Source organism: Pleurodeles waltl, chromosome 5 (assembly GCF_031143425.1).
Source record: "Pleurodeles waltl isolate 20211129_DDA chromosome 5, aPleWal1.hap1.20221129, whole genome shotgun sequence".
In the NCBI taxonomy this organism is placed as follows: domain Eukaryota; kingdom Metazoa; phylum Chordata; class Amphibia; order Caudata; family Salamandridae; genus Pleurodeles; species Pleurodeles waltl.
In genome coordinates this window covers 1,201,924,571-1,201,947,956 of record NC_090444.1, presented here as the reverse complement: position 1 = coordinate 1,201,947,956, position 23,386 = coordinate 1,201,924,571, and the positions used below count along the sequence as shown (strand labels likewise).

Below are 23,386 nucleotides of genomic sequence, written 5' to 3'. Positions count from 1 at the left end.
CATGAGGAACAGGGTCAAGACTGATTTGCATATTGCTGGGTCCAAACTGGGGTGGTGTGGTGAGCAAAAAATGATGGATTAAACCCAGATCTTTATGACTGAGGGTGACTGTTTGCATTGTTCAGCATTCTGTCCATCATCTGTTCTTTTTGCAACTTTCTAAAAGTGGTATTTTCAGAATTGTGACTTAAATCTGACTTTACCGTTAAGGAGGCTTTTAAATTAAAGTTCTTTATACACCAAACTGGACCTTCAAATCTGACCATAAATGGAAGTCACCACTCATTAAATATAATAAGGGAACCCAATGTTAACCTATGGGAGAGGTAGGCCTCTCAGTAGTGAAAAATTGACTTAAAGGTTTTTCACTACCAGGAGATGTAAAAGTTAAAAGTACATGTTTAACATTTTAAATACACTGCACCCTGCCCTCTGTGATGTTTATGGACTACCCTAGAAGTGACTTGCATTCATTAAAAAGGGAGGCGTGGGGCTGGCAAGAAGTTTATCTTGCTGGGCCGAAATGGCTGTTTAACACTGCACACACAGGCCTACAAAGGCAGGCCTGAGATATGGTTAAGAGGGCTACTTAAGTGGGTGGCACAATTAGTGCTGCAGGCAAACAAGTAGCATTTAATTTACATGTAGTATCATTTTACTGGGGACGTATAAGTAAATAAAATGAGCCAGTTTGGTGTAATCCAATTATACCATGTTTCAAGGACAGAGCACCAGCACCTCAGCATGTGTTGAAGAGTCCTAAAAGCCAATAAAAAAGGATTCAGAATACAGGAAGGGGAAGGCAAAAAGTTTGGGCATGAGCCTGCAAAAAGTGCCAAGTCCAACAATGGGACATCCGTTGCATTTTTGAAGGGGTATCCAGTCTGCAAGCTCTAAATAACGCCGTATGTTATTAAGCTTTTAATGGCTCCACCAGAGCATTGCGCCTTGCTGCCTTTGGGCCCACTGTGCACTGATGGGCCTTGCTTTGTATTACCTATTTCATGGATTTCAATAGGCCACAGGTTCTGCGTTGCTTGTGTTTGTACCTTCTATGTATAGACTATTTTGTAGGGTAAGTGGAAGACTGCACACAGCTGTAGAATGTCTTCACTGAGTAACAACCACAACCAGGCAGAAAATGGGGTCAAGTGAAAGGGTGATTTTTTGCCTGTAATGTTAATTACACTAAAGTACTCTCTCTTTTCAAAATCCTCTGGTGGTGAATCTATCTGGTAAACAGAAGGTTCTTGGTGAAGATGAAAAAGGCACATGCATGACTAACTTAAGGTGAACACATAATCAATACATGGTTATAGACAAGGAATGTTGGCTCTCCTGGGCAAGGCCTAAATAAGTACTGTGAATAGTTCGCTTTGTTAAAAAACCTTTGTAGTATGCAATCATACAATAGACATGTTTCAACATAGCATGGGTCACATTGCAAGCGGCAAGGGACAGACTATATTTTGGAAACTGAAGACTTATCCATTTGCAACCAGAAACAATGAAACATTGTGACATTTTGGGGTCATGATCTCTCTAGTCTGTTAATAGGCTGCTTTCTCTGTACTCCAAAGGGGGTTACAAAATGGTGGAGCGAGCTTCCCACTTGCCCTGCTCAATTTGTGAAGCTATCACACTTGAGAACTGAAAAAAGCAAATAGTTTATAATTCACTAGAGGTCGCTTGTGGGTGAAAGTAATGAACTTTGGACTTGTACTTTCAGGAAAAATGATGTTGGTCTTTGGAAAGAGAACTGAGCTCTCCTTCAAGGCTGACATTTAAGGGCCAACATGAATTGCTAGTTAAGAAAATATGCCCTGTGGCATTGGGTTTGTTAAATAAATGGAAGGATAACAAACAGAGCACATGCACAGGAAAAATTCACCAGACTAATTTCTTAGGAGACTGCGTAAATTTGTTGCATAGATCGCAGTAACTTTGCCAATACTTTTTAATGCTATCGCCATTATAGTACTTTCAAACACAGTGACATAACCCTATTTCGTACCTACCTCACAATCAGAAAGTGCTACAGCCATCTTATTTTATTTGTTGTGCATATTTACTAATAGGGCTTTGCCTTCATATAAGCAACTATCTAGCATTTTTAATGTCATTGGCTCTGGCTGGACCTTTCACCTTTAATGTGAGATTAATATGTGAAACTGTATTTGCATTCCAAACCTACCACCACTTCCTGGAGGAAGCCTTGATCAATAGGCTTAGCTGCCCATGGGTGGTCAGACTCACAAAGGGGGTAACCTCGTTAACAGCTGCGGTGCAATAGTGCACCAGTGGTAAATGACAATGCCTAGCATAAATACTGTCAGTAACCACTTCCTGCCCAAGGGCCCAAGGAAGAAACCTCAAAACATCATTACAATTGAGACTTGAACAACCACATTGTGTGAGCCAACTAAACACACACACACTCGCTGTGTTTGCCTCTTCTCTGATGCAGAAGACCTTTTGGAACAAACATGTCCTGGTCAAGGTAATACATGTAAATTGCTTGGCCATGTGCATTCGTCTAAAATCGGAGAAATTACTAGAAAGACAAGCAAGGACAGGAAGCTTTACAATACGTTTGTGTTAAGACAATATATTTGAGAGTACATGTGGTGCTGTCATTGTTCCTAGGCTGGGGACATTGCTTTTCACAAATTCAACCAGAAACGCATCTCTCTTTCTTCTGACTATGCATACATTCCAATAGTACTCTGCAATCCAGTTTCTGTAAGCTATCAACTCCTTAATTTTTTTAATAAATATTGTGAATTTTTTTGATACCTCGCTTGCATGAAGTACATTGCTATTAGAAAACTAAGGCCCATATTTATACTTTTTTAGCGCCGCATTTGCGCCGCTTTTTGACGCACAAACGGCACAAACTTACAAAATACAATAGTATTTTGTGCAGCGCAAATACGGCACTAAACAAATATAAATATGGGCCTAAATGTGTTTGTGATCACTTGCCTCACAAAGGGTCTACTTCTCTGAGTCCCTTGTACTTCCTTTCTCCCTGTCCTAACTACACAATTGAGATCTAAATATTATGGATAACAGCCTTAAGACATAGGGGGTGATTCTGACCCCGGCGGTCCAGGGTCGGCGGGAGCACCGCCGACAGGCCGGCGGTGCCCCGCAGGGCATTCTGACCGCGGCGGTTCGGCCGCGGTCAGATGCGGAAAACCGGCGGTCTCCCGCCGGTTTTCCGCTGCCCATGTGAATCCTCCATGGCGGCGGAGTGCGCTCCGCCGCCATGGGGATTCTGACACCCCCTACCGCCATCCTGTTCCTGGCGGGTCTCCTGCCAGGAACAGGATGGCGGTAGGGGGTGCCGCGGGGCCCCTGGAGGCCCCTGCAGTGCCCATGCCAATGGCATGGGCACTGCAGGGGCCCCCGTAAGAGGGCCCCACTTAGTATTTCAGTGTCTGCTATGCAGACACTGAAATACGCGACGGGTGCCACTGCACCCGTCGCACCTTCCCACTCCGCCGGCTCAATTCTGAGCCGGCGTCCTCGTGGGAAGGATGATTTGCCCTGGGCTGGCGGGCGGCCTTTTGGCGGTCGCCCGCCAGCCCAGGGCAAATCCCAAAATACCCTCAGCGGTCTTTCGACCGCGGAGCGGTATTTTGGTGGGGGAACTCTGGCGGGCGGCCTCCGCCGCCCGTCAGGGTCAGAATGACCCCCATAGTGTGTCCATACAGCTTTGAGCGCAGGAAATAGGAAAAAGATTCAGATTCATTTTTTTTACGCTAATTCAGCACAAATCTAACTCCATATTTATACTTTGGTGCTAGACGTGTCTAACGCCAAAGTTATGAAGTTAACGTCATTTACTGGATGTGAAAACCTACCTTGCGTCAATGAGATGCAAGATAGGCGTTCTGGACCAGAAAAGGATGATATGGCCTTTGCGCCATATTTATCCCCCCATGCTAAAATCCAGCACGGGAGGATAGGGGCCTTAAATAATGGCACTAAGCTTGCTTAGCGCCGTTATTTAACACCTGGGTATGTGCAGGCGTAAGGGGACCTGTAGCCATATTTCCATGGTCAGAGACCATGGAAAGTGCTCACAGGTGCCCTTCCCTGGCCCTAGGGACACCCCCACCCACACCAGAGGGACACCACGGGATGGGGGACACATCCCAGGTAAGTCCCGGTAACTATATATTTTTTTATTGGGGTGGTGGGCATGGCTCCTGTCTTTACTAAGACAGGAGCCATGTCCATGGGGGATGTGTGAGAAAGTGGCACTACACTGCTTAGAGGCAATTTTTCCCATAAATATGGCGTCAGGCCAGCGCCTTGGAATGGTGCTAGCCGGTGCTATACTTTTTCAGGCAAAACTGCGCTAATGCAGTTTTGCATGAAAAACTATAAATCTGGCCCACAGTTCTTAAAGAATATAGAAGAAGAAGTAACCACTGGGGTGTAGACATCCACTACTTAGCCAAATATACTGAAGAATTCTCCTCCTGTCCGTTGCTGTCAGGCCTGTTCTATTGGCATCATTTACAGGTTTAGTCAAGTAACTGCAGATGGGAATGGATGATTTGTCTAACAAGATAATGTGTCTATCTCACCTATGCCTTCCAGTCCGCCCCAATCCGCCATTAGAGATTGTGCCTTTTGAGAACCAGAGCTGCCAGAGGGGTTTCCAAGTTGGGCGAAGCTGAGAATGTAGGATACAATATCACGAAGCGCTGCAACAATCTGCAACATCTGGGAGAGGGCTTTAAATGCAGCCTGTAAGTGACACAAGAAAGAAGGACATGAAAGAAAAACATATATCACGATGGAATTACCTCCTTCTTAAACTTGTATTACCCTACAAAATGGTTTATCGAACACTATATCCAAGCAGAAAATAAAGCGCTTTACATTGTAACTTAATATTTAGATGCTAAATACAAGTATTATTTAGCCAAAAGTTCCTTGCATGACTTACATCGATCACTTTGACATAAAATCTGTGTACTTAACGCAAAATTAAATTTTGCCTTATTTTTGATCGAACGTACTTTGTGGTACAGTATGGTGCGGTAGGAAACCTTAGAGCATTCCTAAGGATGATGTGGGCTATCTCTGACCATGCACACACTCCAAGTGAAAGGATCCATGCGAGGCAAACACTCTTAACTAAAGATAAATGTGGCTCACATTTAGTAGCGTAGCCTGAGCAAAAAGACAGTCCTCAGGGAATATGAGTATGAAACTAGCCAAGCAATAAGTTAGCATAGGACATTTTCACATTGTGTAAAAATATAAATATGCCACTGATAAGAATTTATATTAAAAGCTGTCGGCATGATAAGGGAAGATTTAGCACGCTGATATACTAATTCCTGATTATCTTTTAAATAGGTCAAGTGCTGATCGTAGGTCATATTTTCCACAAAGAACACTTCCTGATATGTGACCATGATAGTGCTCCTTTATGCATGAAGCAAGTTAGTCCTTTGGGATATTTTTACCCACTTGAAGTTGAATATAAAGTTATCTACTGAAGCTTCGAGACATTTAAAATATTGGCTAATGTTCTGAAACCGATATAAGGTTAATGTACCACATCCATTTTGACTACATTAATTCTGCTGATTATTGGCAAAGTGAGTTTATTATTCCAGACCGGTTCTCTTTCAAACTCTTTCAATACCTTCAGGTGATTTGCTTCAAAGACGGCATCAATTTCCTGTGATATTCTTAGTATTTAAAATATTTTTATAGCTTGTTCATTTTCCACATAAATTCCTATGTCTTCTCTTGATTATTTGGTATTCATAAAGAATCAAAATCATCAGTGAAATCTAAATTGTATCCTTTTGCACCTATCATAGTAGAAGCAATTGCATCAAAATCACCATCATTTAAAAACAATTTGTCACTCCATGCTCAAAGATACAACCTTTCAATTAGAAGATGTCTACAGATTAGATGCTAATGGTTCCAAATACAGATCACAAATGAAAGGGCTAGATTGGTCAACATGCCTTATGCTATAAGCAATTGGGAGAAGGAAACTTTGGTGTCCCTCTGTGGCTGACTGTGATTTACTTTAATAGCTTTTATCATTGTTATAAACATAGTACTTAAATCAAACTGTGCAACTGTTCGCTATCAGCATGGCCAGTTGTGCAGAGCAGACACGTGCCTTTTCAGCATCTAGCATGGCATTCCCTTTCATTTACATTGTGGTTCATCAGCCGTGACACATGATATTTATGTGCATCTATCAAATGGGCTGAAATAGACACTTCTGCGGAAATCACTTTAGCAAACATCGTTCAATCATAGCTTGTAAGTGATATTCTTTTATTCACACCATTTCCCTCCTTGGAAAATGTCAAAATGCTGCCACGGGAGACTTTTTTGCCACTGTATTCATGCCTGAAAAGACAAAGGTGCTATAAGTCTTTCACCACAAATTCCACAATATTGTGAACAGAGGCTACCCAAATCAACAGCCTTTCAGAGTTCCATATCTTTCAATTCTTAGTCAACTCCCCCAGCCCCTCCACCCCCTAGTTATAGAAAATCCTAAACCCAGATTGACAGATTAGGTTGTATGTGAGTTTCCATAAAATCTAATAGACGCATGTGATCTGTAATAGAACTATCCAAACATGGTTCACATCAGTATCTGACAGACATTTTAGCAATTTCATCCCAGTTGGTCACTATCTTTCCAGTGGCTATAGCCTACACTGCGCAAATCCTATTTCTTGATATATCTCTGTTGTGGTGACTTACCTTAACAAACGTCTGCTATTAGGCACCTATGTCATCTGGAACCCAGGGATGCTACATCGCTTATGTGCCAAGGTTCCAAGAGGGACAGTTGGAGTGGGAGCTGCCTGATCAACCGTTGGTGAGCTGTGCACCGCTACTCTTCTTATAAATTAAGCTCACCTTAGTTCAGTCAAGATCTCAATGGTGATTCTTCGAAGAGGCTTTAAAACTGGAGACAAGTGTACTTTTTGGGAACAAGTGATGACTACCAACTCTCCCATTTTTCGATGCCATCGAACCCACAATCATTTGATATAGCCACAGAATTTACTTTCACCTCCTTGCAAGGAAGATAGATGCTTTTATGGAAACAAAAATAGTAGGAAGGGAACTTTGAAAATATCCATGTGAATTTTGGAGACTGTGACTTTGCACCACCATAGCTCCCTCTGGTATGCATATCTGTTCTTCAGTCTCACATGAGTACTCTGCACACATTCATCTCTGAGAAGCACGAAGCTATGTCAGTTACTCCAGCTAACTTGGTGTAGTGTATGAGGTCACTAGATTATGTGACACCACAACACTATGCAGTATTGGATTGGGGCAGTGTGGTGTAGGCACACAGAAGTATAATTGCTCTTCAAAAGAATTAAAACCACAATTTTTAGAAAGGCAGTGAAGGAAGGGCAGTGCTGTTAATGCCTATGGAAATATCCTAATTTTACAAATTGAAAATTAGAGCCTTTCTCTCATTTAGTGACTTTCTTCTAGAACAAAGAGATTCACATTTAGTAATTCACTTTTGTTCACTTTTAACATATATGCCTATTTAAAGAACTCTTTGGTGCTTCTCTATTACGTTTTCAACACCATCTTAAACAATGGCAGCTGCAAATATGTCACAAACAGTGTTTTTTCTTATCAGAGAAAGGAGGTCCTCTATTGCCCTCAAAATAACTGAAAAACGTTTTGATCCTTATCTCAAACCTATAAAACGGGAGACATTCTCCCAGGAATGGAAGCAACGCATTCTTTTTCATACTCTGATGCTGGAAGTAGAAACATTTTTTAGAGCCTAGATGCGATTGCTACTGGTAATGCAGAAGGCAAACCCGACAATGTGTATGACATGTCTGTGTTAATGCTAGAAAAACACTTTGAAACTCAGATTAATGCAGTCTTGTAACAACATCATTTGCGAGGACTCAAGCCAAGGTTGAAAATGTGGTAGTTATACAACATGCCTGAAGACTTTAGCACAAGCTTGTAACTTTGGGACTCTCTGGTCAGAGAACAACTGGTGAGATGCAGCAACAGCCAAAAAGACCAGGAAAGACTACTGGCTGAGAACCCATATCACAAGAAGTATTTTAAATTGTATAGAGGATGGAAAATACAAATAATTGGATTTGTGAAATAAGAGATAATCAGAGTGATAATGTTAGATTGTCAGTAGATAAGATTAAAGAGTTTGCTTACCAAGTTGATTGTGTGGATGTTGTACAAAGGCTTGGTTCCAACAACAAAAGTTCTTCCCTTGGGAAGAAACTTTGAGAGACATAGAATATTTCCTATTAGTGTTGCGGTCAATGACACATGTCTGACTCTCCAGGTTGTTTCACAAAGTTAGGTATGTGCAGACTTTGTGATAAAAAGGACTATTATGCTAAAAAAAAGTGGTAAAGTCCAAAGTGTTGACCCTCTGCCTGAAAATGATTCCTAGTGTGAAAACGGATGGAGGGACTAAAGCAGAACAAGGAAGCATGGCAGAGAGTGAGATAATGTTGGATGGCATGAAGATCGCGGTGTTGGCATACTCAGGATCACCAAACCATGGTAGTAGACAAAAATTGCGATTTATGGCAAAAGTAAGCTAGATCTAACATCAACGGACATCAACCCAGTAGGTTATGAGGGAACAAAAATAGATGCTCTGGGATACATTGCGACACAGAGACAGTTATCAAAGTTTACGCTGCCAGGAGAGGGGGGATTTTTTTTAGGGCGTATACTTGAGAGAAGATTGTTAATATAGAGTATGAAGTCCACCTGGGAATGAATTTGACCAAAGCAGGAGTTAGGGAATTATAAAACTGGCCATGTGTGGATCATGTGGTTGAATACGTGGCCAAGGATGTATTTGTGTGCAAAGAATTATAAAAATCAGGTGGTATGCCTTGCTTCTCTTTCTTCAGTGGAGATGGCAGATGAATCCAGGACTAAGCTATGTTTAATTATTATGGAACCATTTGGGATTTTGTGCCCGAGTGCTATGTGTTGTTGCTGGTTGATTACACCTCAAAGTGGGTGGCAACAAAGTGTGTCAGTTTAGTAAAGGGTTGACCAGTTACTGTGTTCTTAAAGGAGTAGTTTGCTCAAGAATTGGGACATTATAATTGACGATGGAGTTCTGTTTGTGTCATGTTAAATGTGTGATTTTTTTAAAAGGCCTCTCTATAAGTCACCAAAGCATGACTCTTTATTCTCCCCAGGCCAATAAATTGGGGGAAAGTATGAAGAGTGTTGTCAAGTAATTCGCCCAGTGGATAATTTATTCAAGATCTTCACTATATAATGTGCTTCAAGAACCCTGGTGAGCACATCACAACACTTCTAATTTCATTACACATAGGGGACAATTTTCCTGTCTGAAAGGAAAGGTTGCTCACACTAAACTTAATTATGTTTTGGTTAGGAAATAATAGCATGCCAGGAAAGGGATAAAATGTTATTTCAAAAAAATGATAAAAGTACCAGACAAATTATGAGTCCTGTTGTGATAGTAAAAATGAAACTAATTGCTTGTTATGGAAGGTGGGAGACCCTCTATTGGTGAGGAAATCTGGAATTGTCAAAAAGGAAATGTCCAAGTTTATGTGGATTTTCATTATTCAATAAGTGGAATGCATGTGTTTGTGCTTGATTCTGGGGATGTATGGATTATGTCCAGGGCATTGCCACAGAGCTGTGTAGAAACTCGCGTGATGGGGGGTCTATGCAATAGACAGATTTTGGTTCGTTCTGCTTGAAGTGTAGACCTTTATGTGCTTTCTGTGTCATTGGCATTCCCTGTTCTCATTATCTAACCCTGTCTACTTGTTCCTCTGGTTTAAGAGTATGATGGGCACTATTCTATTGATTTGCTAGTAGTTATGGAAGGGGGATACATTATGGTCACTTACCGTAGAAACCTCCTGCTACTCTGCACCCAAGCGATGATGCACTGCTTATGTGCCAAGGTTTCAAGAGGGGTAGTTGGACTAATAGCTGCCTGATGAACAAACAATGGGTGGTCTGTGTGCCTTTACGCTTTTTATGAATAAATCTCACCTTCGTTCACACAAGATCTCTGTGGTGATCCTAATTTTGATAATCCGGTTACTTTTTTTATGATCTCTACCAAAACCATATATTCCTGTTGTACCTGTGATCAAGACTAGTTGTCTAGTTGGCAATATATACATGATATAGCTTATTTTGTACTAATCTTACATTTCAGAAAACGTTGCCATTGACGCCTGATGCCAATATCGAGGTGTCAGTGTATCTCAAACATACACTATTGAAGGAGGTGAATATGGATTAATACTGTTGTTTTACCAAAAATAAGGGCTGAGGTCACTGGTGCATAATCATTAAAAAAAGGTCTAATAACATAGTATTGATTCAAAGTGATCACAGTTGATTCATAACTGTGACGGTGATAAGGAAAGGTCAGTGCGGGCGGCTAGGTGAGGCAAGACGATGATGAAGGCAATGAAGGAAGGACATTGATTACTATTTTAGTGTTTTAAATTTATCCCACAGGAGTAGGCGCTTGGTGTCTTTCATTTCAAGTCATGATTGATGATAATCTGTAGGTTTCAGCAACCACCAGGGCAATATCAATAATCTTTCCAGTGAACAGTTCCACTCTGAATGAGCTCTGATCCTGCTTATCACAATTATATACCAGTTTCATACAGTTGCAAGAAAGCATTCACTAATTCTTCAAAGTGACACTTTTTTTTTCTTTTGAATTGTCTCTGACTATTTGAGTAGCCAGTTTCTGTACTATTTCACTTAACCTTCTTGTTAGAAATTGTTTTTTTGGTTGGCAGTCAGGTTGCCCTCTGTCCAAGCAAGAACCTTCACTCTAGTCAGGGTAAGTCACACACAATCCAAAATCAGCCTGTGCTCACCCTCCGGTAGCTTGGCACGAGCAGTCAGGCTTAACTTAGAAGGCAATGTGTAAAGCATTTGTGCAATAAATCATACAACACCATAGCATAACACCACAAAAATACACCACACAGTGTTTAGAAAAATATATAATATTTATCTGGGTATCTTCAGGTCAAAACAATCAAAGTTGCAATACGAATTTGTAAAGATATCACTGAAGAGTGATATAAAGGGGCTCATTCTGAGCCCGGCGGGCGGCGGGAGCCGCCCGCCTGGAGGGAGCCGCCAAATGACCGCACCGCGGTCAAAAGACCGCGGCGGCCATTCAGACATTTCCTCTGGGCCGGCGGGCGCTCTCCAAAAGAGCGCCCGCCGGCCCAGAGGAAATGCCCCTGCAACGAGGACGCCGGCTCAGAATTGAGCCGGCGTAGTTGCAGGGGTGCGACGGGTGCAGTTTGCACCCGTCGCGTATTTCAGTGTCTGCATTGCAGACACGGAAATACACAGTGGGGCCCTCTTACGGGGGCCCCTGCAGTGCCCATGCCATTGGCATGGGCACTGCAGGGGCCCCCAGGGGCCCCGCGGCACCCCCTACCGCCATCCCGGTAGGGGGTGTCAGAATCCCCATGGCTGCGGAGCGCGCTCCGCAGCCATGGAGGATTCCCCCGAGCAGCGGGAAGTCGGCGGGAGACCGCCGACTTTCCGCTTCTGACCGCGGCTGAACCGCCGCGGTCAGAATGCTCGTGGGAGCACCGCCAGCCTGTTGGCGGTGCTCCCGTGGTCGGTGGCCTGGAGGGAGCCGCCAAATGACCGCACCGCAGTCAAAAGACCGCAGTGGCCATTCAGACATTTCCTCTGGGCCGGCGGGCGCTCTCCAAAAGAGCACCCGCCGGCCCAGAGGAAATGCCCCTGCAACGAGGACACCGGCTCAGAATTGAGCCGGCGTAGTTGCAGGGGTGCGACGGGTGCAGTTTGCACCCGTCGCGTATTTCAGTGTCTGCATTGCAGACACTGAAATACACAGTGGGGCCCTCTTACGGGGGCCCCTGCAGTGCCCATGCCATTGGCATGGGCACTGCAGGGGCCCCCAGGGGCCCCGCGGCACCCCCTACCGCCATCCTGTTCCTGGCGGGAGACCCGCCAGGAACAGGATGGCGGTAGGGGGTGTCAGAATCCCCATGGCTGCGGAGCGCGCTCCGCAGCCATGGAGGATTCCCCCGAGCAGCGGGAAGTCGGCGGGAGACCGCCGACTTTCCGCTTCTGACCGCGGCTGAACCGCCGCGGTCAGAATGCTCGTGGGAGCACCGCCAGCCTGTTGGCGGTGCTCCCGTGGTCGGTGGCCCTGGCGGCCACCGGCCGCCAGGGTCAGAATGACCCCCAAAGTGTCTTAAGTCTTTAGAAAGTAAACAAAGTCTCTTTCAAACACAAGGTACCTGGTTTCTGGTGAAAAATCTCCTCAGAGGGCAACAGGAGAAGAGGTACGTGGAAAACTGGTGTGTGCGCGTCGATTTCTCCTCATCACACATGGACTTGCGTCGTTATTTTCCACGCGGGGAGTCGTGCGTCGTTTTCCGGCGCGCGGACAGTCTCTTACTGTGGTTCGCGGGGAGTACCAGATGTCCCGGGTCTGTGCGTGGATTTTCCTGCTTGTTTTCCGGCTGCGCGTCGTTCTGCGGGGCTGCGCGTCGATGTTTCGATCTCACGGCAGGCGTCGCGTCGATTTCTCCTGCGGAGTCGGGCGGCGTTGTCCTTGCGAGGCCGTGGGTCAAAGTTTTGATCTCACGGCAGGCGTCGCGTCGATTTCTCCTGCGGAGTCGGGCGGCGTTGTCCTTGCGAGGCCGTGCGTCAAAGTTTTGATCTCACGGCAGGCGTCGCGTCGATTTCTCCTGGGAAGTCGGGCGGCGTTGTCCTTGCGAGGCCGTGCGTCAAAGTTTTGATCTCACGGCAGGCGTCGCGCCGATTTCTCCCGGGAAGTCGGGCGGCGTTGTCCTTGTGAGCCCGTGCGTCAAAGTTTCGGTCGTCCCGAAGGCGTCGCGTTGATCAGCGTCGGTGTGCAGCGTTTTTCTTGCCGCGGAACAAGCTGTGCGTCAAAAAGTTCGGCGCACGGAGCGTCCAAGAGGAAGAGAGAAATCTTTTTGGTCCTGAGACTTCAGGGAACAGGAGGCAAGCTCTATCCAAGCCCTTGGAAAGCACTTTTACAGCCAGACAAGAGTTCAGCAAGGCAGCAGGCCAACAGCAAGGCAGCAGTCCTTTGTAGAAAAGCAGACAGGTGAGTCCTTTGAGCAGCCAGGCAGTTCAGCAAGGCAGTAGGCCAACAGCAAGGAAGCAGTCCTTTGTAGAAAAGCAGACAGGTGAGTCCTTTGAGCAGCCAGGCAGTTCTTCTTGGCAGGATGTAGTTTCTGGTTCAGGTTTCTTCTCCAGCAAGTGTCTGATGAGGTAGGGCAGAGGCCCTGTTTTATACTAAGTTGTGCCTTTGAAGTGGGGGTGACTTCAAAGAGTGTCTAAGAAATGCACCAAGCCCCCTTTCAGTTCAATCCTGTCTGCCAGAGTCCCAGTAGGGGGTGTGGCAGTCCTTTGTGTGAGGGCAGGCCCTCCACCCTCCCAGCCCAGATAGACCCATTCAAAATGCAGATGTATGCAAGTGAGGCTGAGTACCCTGTGTTTGGGGTGTGTCTGAGTGAATGCACAAGGAGCTGTCAACTAAACCTAGCCAGACGTGGATTGAAGGGCACAACAAGGTTTTAGTGCAAAGAAATGCTCACTTTCTAAAAGTGGCATTTCTAGATTAGTAGTATTAAATCCGACTTCACCAGTCAGCAGGATTTTATATTACCATTCTGGCCATACTAAATATGACCTTCCTGCTCCTTTCAGATCAGCAGCTGCCACTTCAACAATGTATGAGAGCAGCCCCAATGTTAGCCTATGAAGGGAGCAGGCCTCACAGTAGTGTAAAAACAAATTTAGGAGTTTTACACTACCAGGACATAGAACCACACAAGTACATGTCCTGCCTTTTACCCACACAGCACCCTGCTCTAGGGGTTACCTAGGGCACACATTAGGGGTGACTTATGTATAGAAAAAGGGGAGTTCTAGGCTTGGCAAGTACCTTTAAATGCCAAGTCAAAGTGGCAGTGAAACTGCACACACAGGCCTTGCAATGGCAGGCCTGAGACAAGGTTAAGGGGCTACTGAGGTGGGTGGCACAACCAGTGCTGCAGGCCCACTAGTAGCATTTAATCTACCTGCCCTAGGCACATGTAGTGCACTCTACCAGGGACTTACAAGTAAATTAAATAGTCAATCATGGATAAACCAATCAGTAGTACAATTTACACAGAGAGCATATGCACTTTAGCACTGGTTAGCAGTGGTAAAGTGCCCAGAGGTCAAAAGCCAACAACAACAGGTCAGAAAAAAATAGGAGGAAGGAGGCAAAAAGTTTGGGGATGTCCCTGTCAAAAAGCCAGGTCCAACATGACCCCCCACCAGCCTAAAGCCAGGGGAGAACAATCACTATCCTGATGTACTTCCCTGTTTGAGGCGACAGAACAAGGACCCAGGCCCACAACAGCAGGGGCATGCTCCAGTTCTTCACCTTCCTGACTCCAATTGGATCCCTCTGTCCATACTCTCAGGGCCCAGTAAGCCAACCCATGGGGAACCTTTCTCCTTCCCTGCGGATCCCATCTGTGCAGCACCTAACCTTACTTTGCTCACAGATGTATCCCAGGAGCAGGATAGTACCACCATGACCAACACAGTGGTGTTGCCCACTCTACCGCCGGGGTGTGACACTTGTCCAATCCCCAGGGATAACTCTGTACACCCGGACAGCAAGCCACAGTGATTACTGACAGCTGCCAGGGATGAGAGCCAGGCCCCAGGCCTCTCAAACCTCTCCAACCACTGTGGCTGTGGAGAGTGGGGGGCGGTAGCCCCAGGTGCTGGGCACCCTTTAACCACTCTCCCTTCCACCAGGTCAGGGATGACAGCCTGAACCTGGTCCTCCCCTCTGGGGCTCTGTACCCTCCCTCCTGGAGCGGTACCCCCAGAGTCCAACATGGTCAGGGTGCTTACAGAAGTCGCCCTGTACCATTCCTCCACCAGTGCAGGGCTGTTAACCGGCAACTGGCCTTCCAACCTGGGGTCTGTACCTTCAGGTTGGACTAGGGCCCGGGGTGAGGCTTCCCTCCCCCTGCCCTCCCTTCTGGGGTCCAGCACCCTCCAACTAGGAGTGGCCTCCTCAGAAGACAACATGGTAGGGGCACTGTTATCAGTAGCCCCTCCCTCCAGGTCCGGGGGGACACCCTGAACCTGGTCTTCCAGCCCAGGGTCTGTACCCTCAGACTGGATCACTGCCTGGCAAACCAGGACTTTCTGGGAGGCACACCTACCCCCCACCAGGTCAGAGTTTAACCTCTGCACCTGACCATTCAACTCAGAGTCACCACCCTGAAGTTGAACAATTGCCTGGCACACCAGGACTTCCTGGAGGGCACACTGACCCTCCACCAGGTCAGAGTTTAACCTCTGAACTTGGCCATTCAACTCAGAGTCACCACCCTGCAGTTGAACAATTGCCTGGCACGCCAGGACTTTCTGGGGGGCACACCTACCCCCCACCAGGTCAGAGTTTAACCTCTGAGCCTGGTTCCCCAACCCAGGGTCACCACCCTGAGGTTGGGCAATTGCCTGGCACGCCAGGACTTTCTGGGGGGCACACCTACCCCCCCACCAGGTCAGAGTTTAACCTCTGAACCTGGTCATCCAACCCAGAGTCAACACCCTGAGGTTGGACAATTGCCTGGCACAGCAGGACTTCTTGGGAGGCACACCTACCTCCCACCAGGTCAGAGTTTAACCTCTAAACCTGGGTATCCAACCCAGAGTCACCACCCTGAGGTTGGGCAACTGCCTGGCACACCAGGACTTTCTGGGAGGCACGCCTACCTCCCACCAGGTCAGAGGTTAACCTCTGAACCCGGTTATCCAACCCAGAGTCAGCACTCTGAGGTTGGACAACTGCCTGGTACACCAGGACTTTCTGGGGGGCACACCTACCCCCCAATAGGTCAGAGTTTATCCCCTGAACCTGGTTAGCCAACCCAGAGTCACCACCCTGAGGTTGAACCATTGCCTGGCAGGCCAGGACTTCCAGGGAGGCACACCTACCTCCCACCAGGTCAGAGTTTAACCTCTGAGCCTGGTTCCCCAACCCAGGGTCACCACCCTGAGGTTGGGCAATTGCCTGGCACGCCAGGACTTTCTGGGGGGCACACCTACCCCCCACCAGGTCAGAGTTTAACCTCTGAACCTGGTCATCCAACCCAGAGTCAACACCCTGAGGTTGGACAATTGCCTGGCACAGCAGGACTTCTTGGGAGGCACATCTACCTCCCACCAGGTCAGAGTTTAACCTCTGAACCTGGGTATCCAACCCAGAGTCACCACCCTGAGGTTGAATCTTTGCCTGGCATGCCAGGACTTCCTGGGGGGCACTCTCACCCCCCACAAGGGACACACCGTCCCCAAGGGCCACACAAGAGTCTGGTTGGCGCAGGTCTCCCGACCTCTGCCCATCCGGCAGAGTCTGGGTTTCCCCCAAACCAGAAACAGTTTCACCTGGGTCATTCCTGGGGGGCTCTGCTCTCAGAGCTGTCCCCTGACTCTCAAGGTCCTCCACTGGGGTCTGCAACCCCCTCTCAACCCTATGTCTGGACTTCTGCACCCCCTCACTAGGAGGGGTACTGCCAGACACCAGAACTGTTGGGATGCTGGCTACAGTCACCCCACCAAGTTCTTCTGACACTGCGGGCTTCCCTCAAAAGGTGGCCCTACGGTACAGGCTAGGCTTCCCTCCTGGTGTTCCCTCATGGAACCCTCTAGGACCTGGGACACTACAATCCTTTCCCACCTCACTCGGTTGGGAACCACCTAGACCACTCCCTTCAGGAGCACCCCCAAATGCCTCTTCAGACTCTCTGGTACTCACCCAGAAGTCTGCCTCCATTGTAAGTTCCCTGTGGTCAGAGAACTCACACTCCACCTGGTGTTGGCGTAGCTCTGGAAAATAAGGACCAGACATATGCTCTCCAGCAATTACATCATTCTGCCCTTCACATGTATTAACCACAGTACCCTTCACCCAACCACCCAGTAACTCAACCTTGGAAAAGCACTCTACCTCACCCTCCTGAGACTGGTGAGACAGTATCTGTCTGTCCCTGACACTCAACCCATACTCTTCTGGGATGTCTCTACACTCTATATCCAGGACGTCCACCAGGGGGGAACCCTTTTCTCTGTCACTCTCTGCTAGAGTCAGTAAAGTGTCCCTCCCCCCAGTAGGAATATGACTCCCTGTGCCAGTTCCCCAATCCTTCTCAGGGACCCTGTGCATAACGGGAACTACCTCATACCCTTGAACCACCTGGGGTGTGTCAACTCCCTTCTTCAAGTTGGGCACCACATCTCTGGGCTTGTGCCCTTCTTCAGCAGTACTAGATGCAAGATTTTTGCTGCCACCATCTGAACTGGACTCAGCCCTTTCGGCCTCCAGTTTCAGCTCTTTACAGCTCAGCTCTTGATCTGCAATCTTTTCTTCTTCCAGGGCTAAGAGTCTTTTTGCCTCAACCTCTGCAAAATACTCCTCTAATTGTTGCTCCTGTCGCCTTTGACTTCGGAGCCATTCATCTATCGCTGGGTCTCTTTCCTCATCTGAGTAGTCTTCCTCCTCATGTGAGCAGTCTTCCTCCTCATGTGCGTAGTCCTCCTCCTCATCTGAGGGATACTTATTCATTTGGTTTCTTGCTGCCTCTCTCTCTGCCCATCTTTCCTCCCCCCAGACTATGTAGTTATGTAGCATCTCCGCCTTAGTAGATCTCCTTGCTACAGGAAGGCCCCATTTTCTGCAAAGCTTCCTTAGGTCAGCCTTAGTGAGGTGGTCAGTACGAAGAAAGAATGAGAAGGTAAGCAATCCCATTCTGATAAGATCTTACCAGCAAAAACCAAAATCCAAAGTCCAAAATATCAATAGTATATCCAGGAGGACATCAGAGAATCAAAAGCCAAAAAAGATGAAAAATCAAGTTGACCTTCAACTGTGGGTAGGTAGTGAAATACTTAGCTACTGTATGTCACTGCACAAACACAAGTCCTATCCTCACCGCTGATCACCAATGATAGAAATGGGTTTTTTGGTTGGCAGTCAGGTTGCCCTCTGTCCAAGCAAGAACCCTCACTCTAGTCAGGGTAAGTCACACACAATCCAAAATCAGCCTGTGCTCACCCTCCGGTAGCTTGGCACGAGCAGTCAGGCTTAACTTAGAAGGCAATGTGTAAAGCATTTGTGCAATAAATCATACAACACCATAGCATAACACCACAAAAATACACCACACAGTGTTTAGAAAATATATAATATTTATCTGGGTATCTTCAGGTCAAAACGATCAAAGTTGCAATACGAATTTGTAAAGATATCACTGAAGAGTGATATAAAGTGTCTTAATTCTTTAGAAAGTAAACAAAGTCTCTTTCAAACACAAGGTACCTGGTTTCTGGTGAAAAATCTCCTCAGAGGGCCACAGGAGAAGAGGTACGTGGAAAACTGGTGTGTGCGCGTCGATTTCTCCTCAGCACACACGGACTTGCGTCGTTATTTTCCACGCGGGGAGTCGTGCGTCGTTTTCCGGCGTGCGGACAGTCTCTTACTGTGGGTTGCGGGGAGTACCAGATGTCCCGGGTCTGTGCGTGGATTTTCCTGCTTGTTTTCCGGCTGCGCGTCGTTCTGCGGGGCTGCGCGTCGAAGTTTCGATCTCACGGCAGGCGTCGCGTCGATTTCTCCTGCGGAGTCGGGCGGCGTTGTCCTTGCGAGGCCGTGCGTCAAAGTTTTGATCTCACGGCAGGCGTCGCGTCGATTTCTCCTGCGGAGTCGGGCGGCGTTGTCCTTGCGAGGCTGTGCGTCAAAGTTTTGATCTCACGGCAGGCGTCGCGTCGATTTTTCCTGGGAAGTCGGGCGGCGTTGTCCTTCCGAGGCCGTGCGTCAAAGTTTCGATCTCACGGCAGGCGTCGCGTCGATTTCTCCTGCGGAGTCGGGCGGCGTTGTCCTTGCGAGGCTGTGCGTCAAAGTTTTGATCTCACGGCAGGCGTCGCGTCGATTTCTCCTGGGAAGTCGGGCGGCGTTGTCCTTGCGAGGCCGTGCGTCAAAGTTTCGGTCGTCCCGAAGGCGTCGCGTTGATCAGCGTCGGTGTGCGGCGTTTTTCTTGCCGTGGAACAAGCTGTGCGTCGAAAAGTTCGGCGCATGGAGCGTCCAAGAGGAAGAGAGAAGTCTTTTTGGTCCTGAGACTTCAGGGAACAGGAGGCAAGCTCTATCCAAGCCCTTGGAGAGCACTTTTACAGCCAGACAAGAGTTCAGCAAGGCAGCAGGCCAACGGCAAGGCAGCAGTCCTTTGTAGAAAAGCAGACAGGTGAGTCCTTTGAGCAGCCAGGCAGTTCAGCAAGGCAGCAGGCCAACAGCAAGGCAGCAGTCCTTTGTAGAAAAGCAGACAGTTGAGTCCTTTGAGCAGCCAGGCAGTTCTTCTTGGCAGGATGTAGTTTCTGGTTCAGGTTTCTTCTCCAGCAAGTGTCTGATGAGGTAGGGCAGAGGCCCTGTTTTATACTAAGTTGTGCCTTTGAAGTGGGGGTGACTTCAAAGAGTGTCTAAGAAATGCACCAAGCCCCCTTTCAGTTCAATCCTGTCTGCCAGAGTCCCAGTAGGGGGTGTGGCAGTCCTTTGTGTGAGGGCAGGCCCTCCACCCTCCCAGCCCAGGAAGACCCATTCAAAATGCAGATGTATGCAAGTGAGGCTGAGTACCCTGTGTTTGGGGTGTGTCTGAATGAATGCACAAGGAGCTGTCAACTAAACCTAGCCAGACGTGGATTGAAGGGCACAACAAGGTTTTAGTGCAAAGAAATGCTCACTTTCTAAAAGTGGCATTTCTAGATTAGTAATATTAAATCCGACTTCACCAGTCAGCAGGATTTTATATTACCATTCTGGCCATACTAAATATGACCTTCCTGCTCCTTTCAGATCAGCAGCTGCCACTTCAACAATGTATGAGAGCAGCCCCAATGTTAGCCTATGAAGGGAGCAGGCCTCACAGTAGTGTAAAAACGAATTTAGGAGTTTTACACTACCAGGACATATAACCACACAAGTACATGTCCTGCCTTTTACCCACACAGCACCCTGCTCTACGGGTTACCTAGGGCACACATTAGGGGTGACTTATGTATAGAAAAAGGGGAGTTCTAGGCTTGGCAAGTACCTTTAAATGCCAAGTCGAAGTGGCAGTGAAACTGCACACACAGGCCTTGCAATGGCAGGCCTGAGACAAGGTTAAGGGGCTACTGAGGTGGGTGGCACAACCAACGCTGCAGGCCCACTAGTAGCATTTAATCTACCTGCCCTAGGCACATGTAGTGCACTCTACCAGGGACTTACAAGTAAATTAAATAGTCAATCATGGATAAACCAATCAGTAGTACAATTTACACAGAGAGCATATGCACTTTAGCACTGGTTAGCAGTGGTAAAGTGCCCAGAGGTCAAAAGCCAACCACAACAGGTCAGAAAAAAATAGGAGGAAGGAGGCAAAAAGTTTGGGGATGTCCCTGTCAAAAAGCCAGGTCCAACACTTCTCATTTTATCCACCTATCAGGATGAAGACCTGACTCAGAGTTCTTTGGATTTAAATGTACATGTATCGAGGCTCTGGCCCACACCAATTAACTATATTGAGGTGTACTACAAACTAGAAAAACATATTATTTTGAAGTGGAAAATACATACCCTTTCTGGCAGTGTTTTAAACATGATCAACACCTCTGACGGGTGAGGGATGTACCACAAGTTGAGAACAGCTCGCCCATCAGTCGACATTAAACACCGTGAACGCTCCTGAAATATCCTATGTCACCAAAAATGTGAAATATTATTAGTTAAATTGCATAAAGGTACCAACCTACACAGGTGGCATCACATTAACAAAACAGAAATCATAGTCAGAGGTGAACAATTGCTTGACAAACATAAATCTATCCACGAAGGCTAGGATGGCAAGCTGACCTACTCCTGCAGTAATATTCTTAGCCATCTATACAGTGCAAACTTCAAACTGAAGTTTGGACAAATGTTGCCCGTACCCAATGTAATGATAGTCATGTTGTCCACATTTGAAGGCTTAGGGCCTGATTTGTATTTCGGCGGATGGGTTACTCTGTCACAACGGTGATGGATATCCCGTCCACTGAAATATAAATCCCATAGAAAATAATGGGATTTATATTTTGGCAGACAGGATATCTGTCACCGTTGAGACAGAGTAACCCATCTACCGAAATCTAAATCAGGCCCTTAGTCTTCCTCCTGAACCTAAACATTTGTCGTTTAACTAAACCAATTTTATTTTTTGAAAAAAGAAAATTCAATCAGCAGGGGTCAGAATGCCAATGGAAGTTACTCCCACCTGCAATAATCAGTGTTTGAGTCATGTATTTCACAGATATGGTGTAATAGCTTTGTGAATAACATAGGCCATTTTCAAGATAACTCTTGCTTCCATTACGAAAGAGATGAACCACAATAAGCATTTAAATCCCAATACCTATCTAACTGCAGTGTGAAGTCCTGTTTTAAAAGGTCAAGATGAATCTCAGGTATACCTGTGAGTGTAACATTTCCAAAGTCCAGTCTTGACAAGACTAGGGTGTGGACATTACTATCTTTTGTGCGGTATTTCCACAGATTTGTGCCTTCCCTACTCTATTTTTTGCTGAAACCATTTTTGTTGGATTTAGGACTCTGCACATTTTACCTCTGCTAACCAGTTGAGAAGTGCCTATGCGCTGTTTTCCAAACATGATACAATTGGTCTATAACTAATTGACACATTTAATATAATTATAAGTCTCTAGTAAATGGTACTACGTTTTCCCAGGGCTTTTAAATTAAATGCTACAAATGGGCTACAGCACTCTTTGAGCCACTCACTAAAATAGCCCCTTAAAACGGGTTCCAGGTCTGCCACTGCAGCCTGTATTGCAGTTTTAAACTGCCATTTCGACCTGGCAAAATAAAGCCTTTACCAGGCCTAAACTTTCCTTTTTAATACCTATAAGTGACCTCTAAGGTAGGCCCTAGAAGCTCATGTGGCAGGGTGAATGGTATTTAAAAAGGAGGTCATGTGTACTTAGGTTTCACATGTCCTGGCAGTGAAAAAGTCCTGAAGTTGTTTTTCACCGTAGCAAGGATAACTTTCCCACAGATCCAACACTGGATTACTTAATTGCACCTAATAGGTGAATACATCAGGTTGGGAGCAAATAGATGAATATGGCTGTAATTTCAAATCATATGTAATGATAAAGCTGGATTTGAAATTACTATCCTGAAAATGTCACTTTTAGAAAGGTGGCATTAGTCTGCTAAACCAGATGTACCTTTCAGCCAGTGTCACATGACAAATAATGGCACTCCTGAGGTGTGAGGTCTACTCCTTCAAGACAGGGGAAAAATGGCCTTGGGTGTGTGGAAGGGTGTTTTGCTCCTTAGTAGAATGGCCTAGGGGTTGTATTAAGCCCTTCCTGAGCTTGAAAGGGTAGCCTAAGGGCTGTGCCCACCCCTTTCTGACTTCTGAAGCTGTCTGCACTGTAACTGACAAATGCAGCCCACCTGGGCCTACCTGCCCTTTGTTGCCGTGGACAGATTGAAGCCAGACCTAGAGCAAGGGGCAGCACTGACCAGAACTAGTTAGAGGTGGACAAAGGGGGTGCCCCACTTTACACACACAGGCTGGCACTGGGGATAAAAGTGGCACCCTCAGAATCTCTCATCAGAATACTACTGGACCTGAGAGGATTCAGAAGAAGGATTGCTCCGAGGTCAGAAGGAGGACATTTGGCCCTGCTTGCCTTGAATCCAGGTTCCCAGAAATTAATCCACGGGCCAGTTGACTGACCTCCTCTTTGAACTGCAGGAATACAACAAGCTTCCAGAAACCTTCCCTCCAACTGCCCAACTGGCCACCACCAACTGTACTTGCCTGGACCCAGTTACCAGCCTCTGCAGGAGCATGCCTGACCCCCAGGAAGTGCCTCCACCAGTCTTGGATCCCCAGCTGCTGTCAGAATGTACTCCTTCAATCTGCTAACTGCAAGTCATGGATTCCAGGTGTTAACAGAGAGGATCTGTGCTTGCCACAACAGTAACGACCACCAGCATCTTCCGACAATGCAAAGTTTCAATAGCAACCTGCTCTTTGGGTCAGCAACAACTGACAGTTTTCTTGCCAATGCGAATCCTTGCTCTTCTCGTCCACAATGATCTCCTTGTGGCCCCTACCAACGTGAAGTCTTGACTGAGGCTCCTTGTGTGGAACTGGAATGAGTGAGAAGGTAAACTCCCCACTAGAATGAAATCTGA

At 46.7% G+C, this 23,386-nt stretch overlaps 1 protein-coding gene across 1 annotated transcript in view; it reads right to left on the bottom strand.

Moving 5' to 3' along the window:
• Positions 1–23,386, bottom strand: part of LOC138297105 (uncharacterized) — a 648,847-nt gene that overhangs the window by 378,480 nt on the left and 246,981 nt on the right. The window contains exons 29-30 of the mRNA XM_069236605.1: positions 20,756–20,873; positions 4,602–4,764 (exon numbers count right to left, since the gene is read on the bottom strand). Of these exons, the coding sequence (XP_069092706.1) occupies positions 4,602–4,764; positions 20,756–20,873 (281 nt within the window). The remainder of the gene's footprint in view (positions 1–4,601; positions 4,765–20,755; positions 20,874–23,386) is intronic.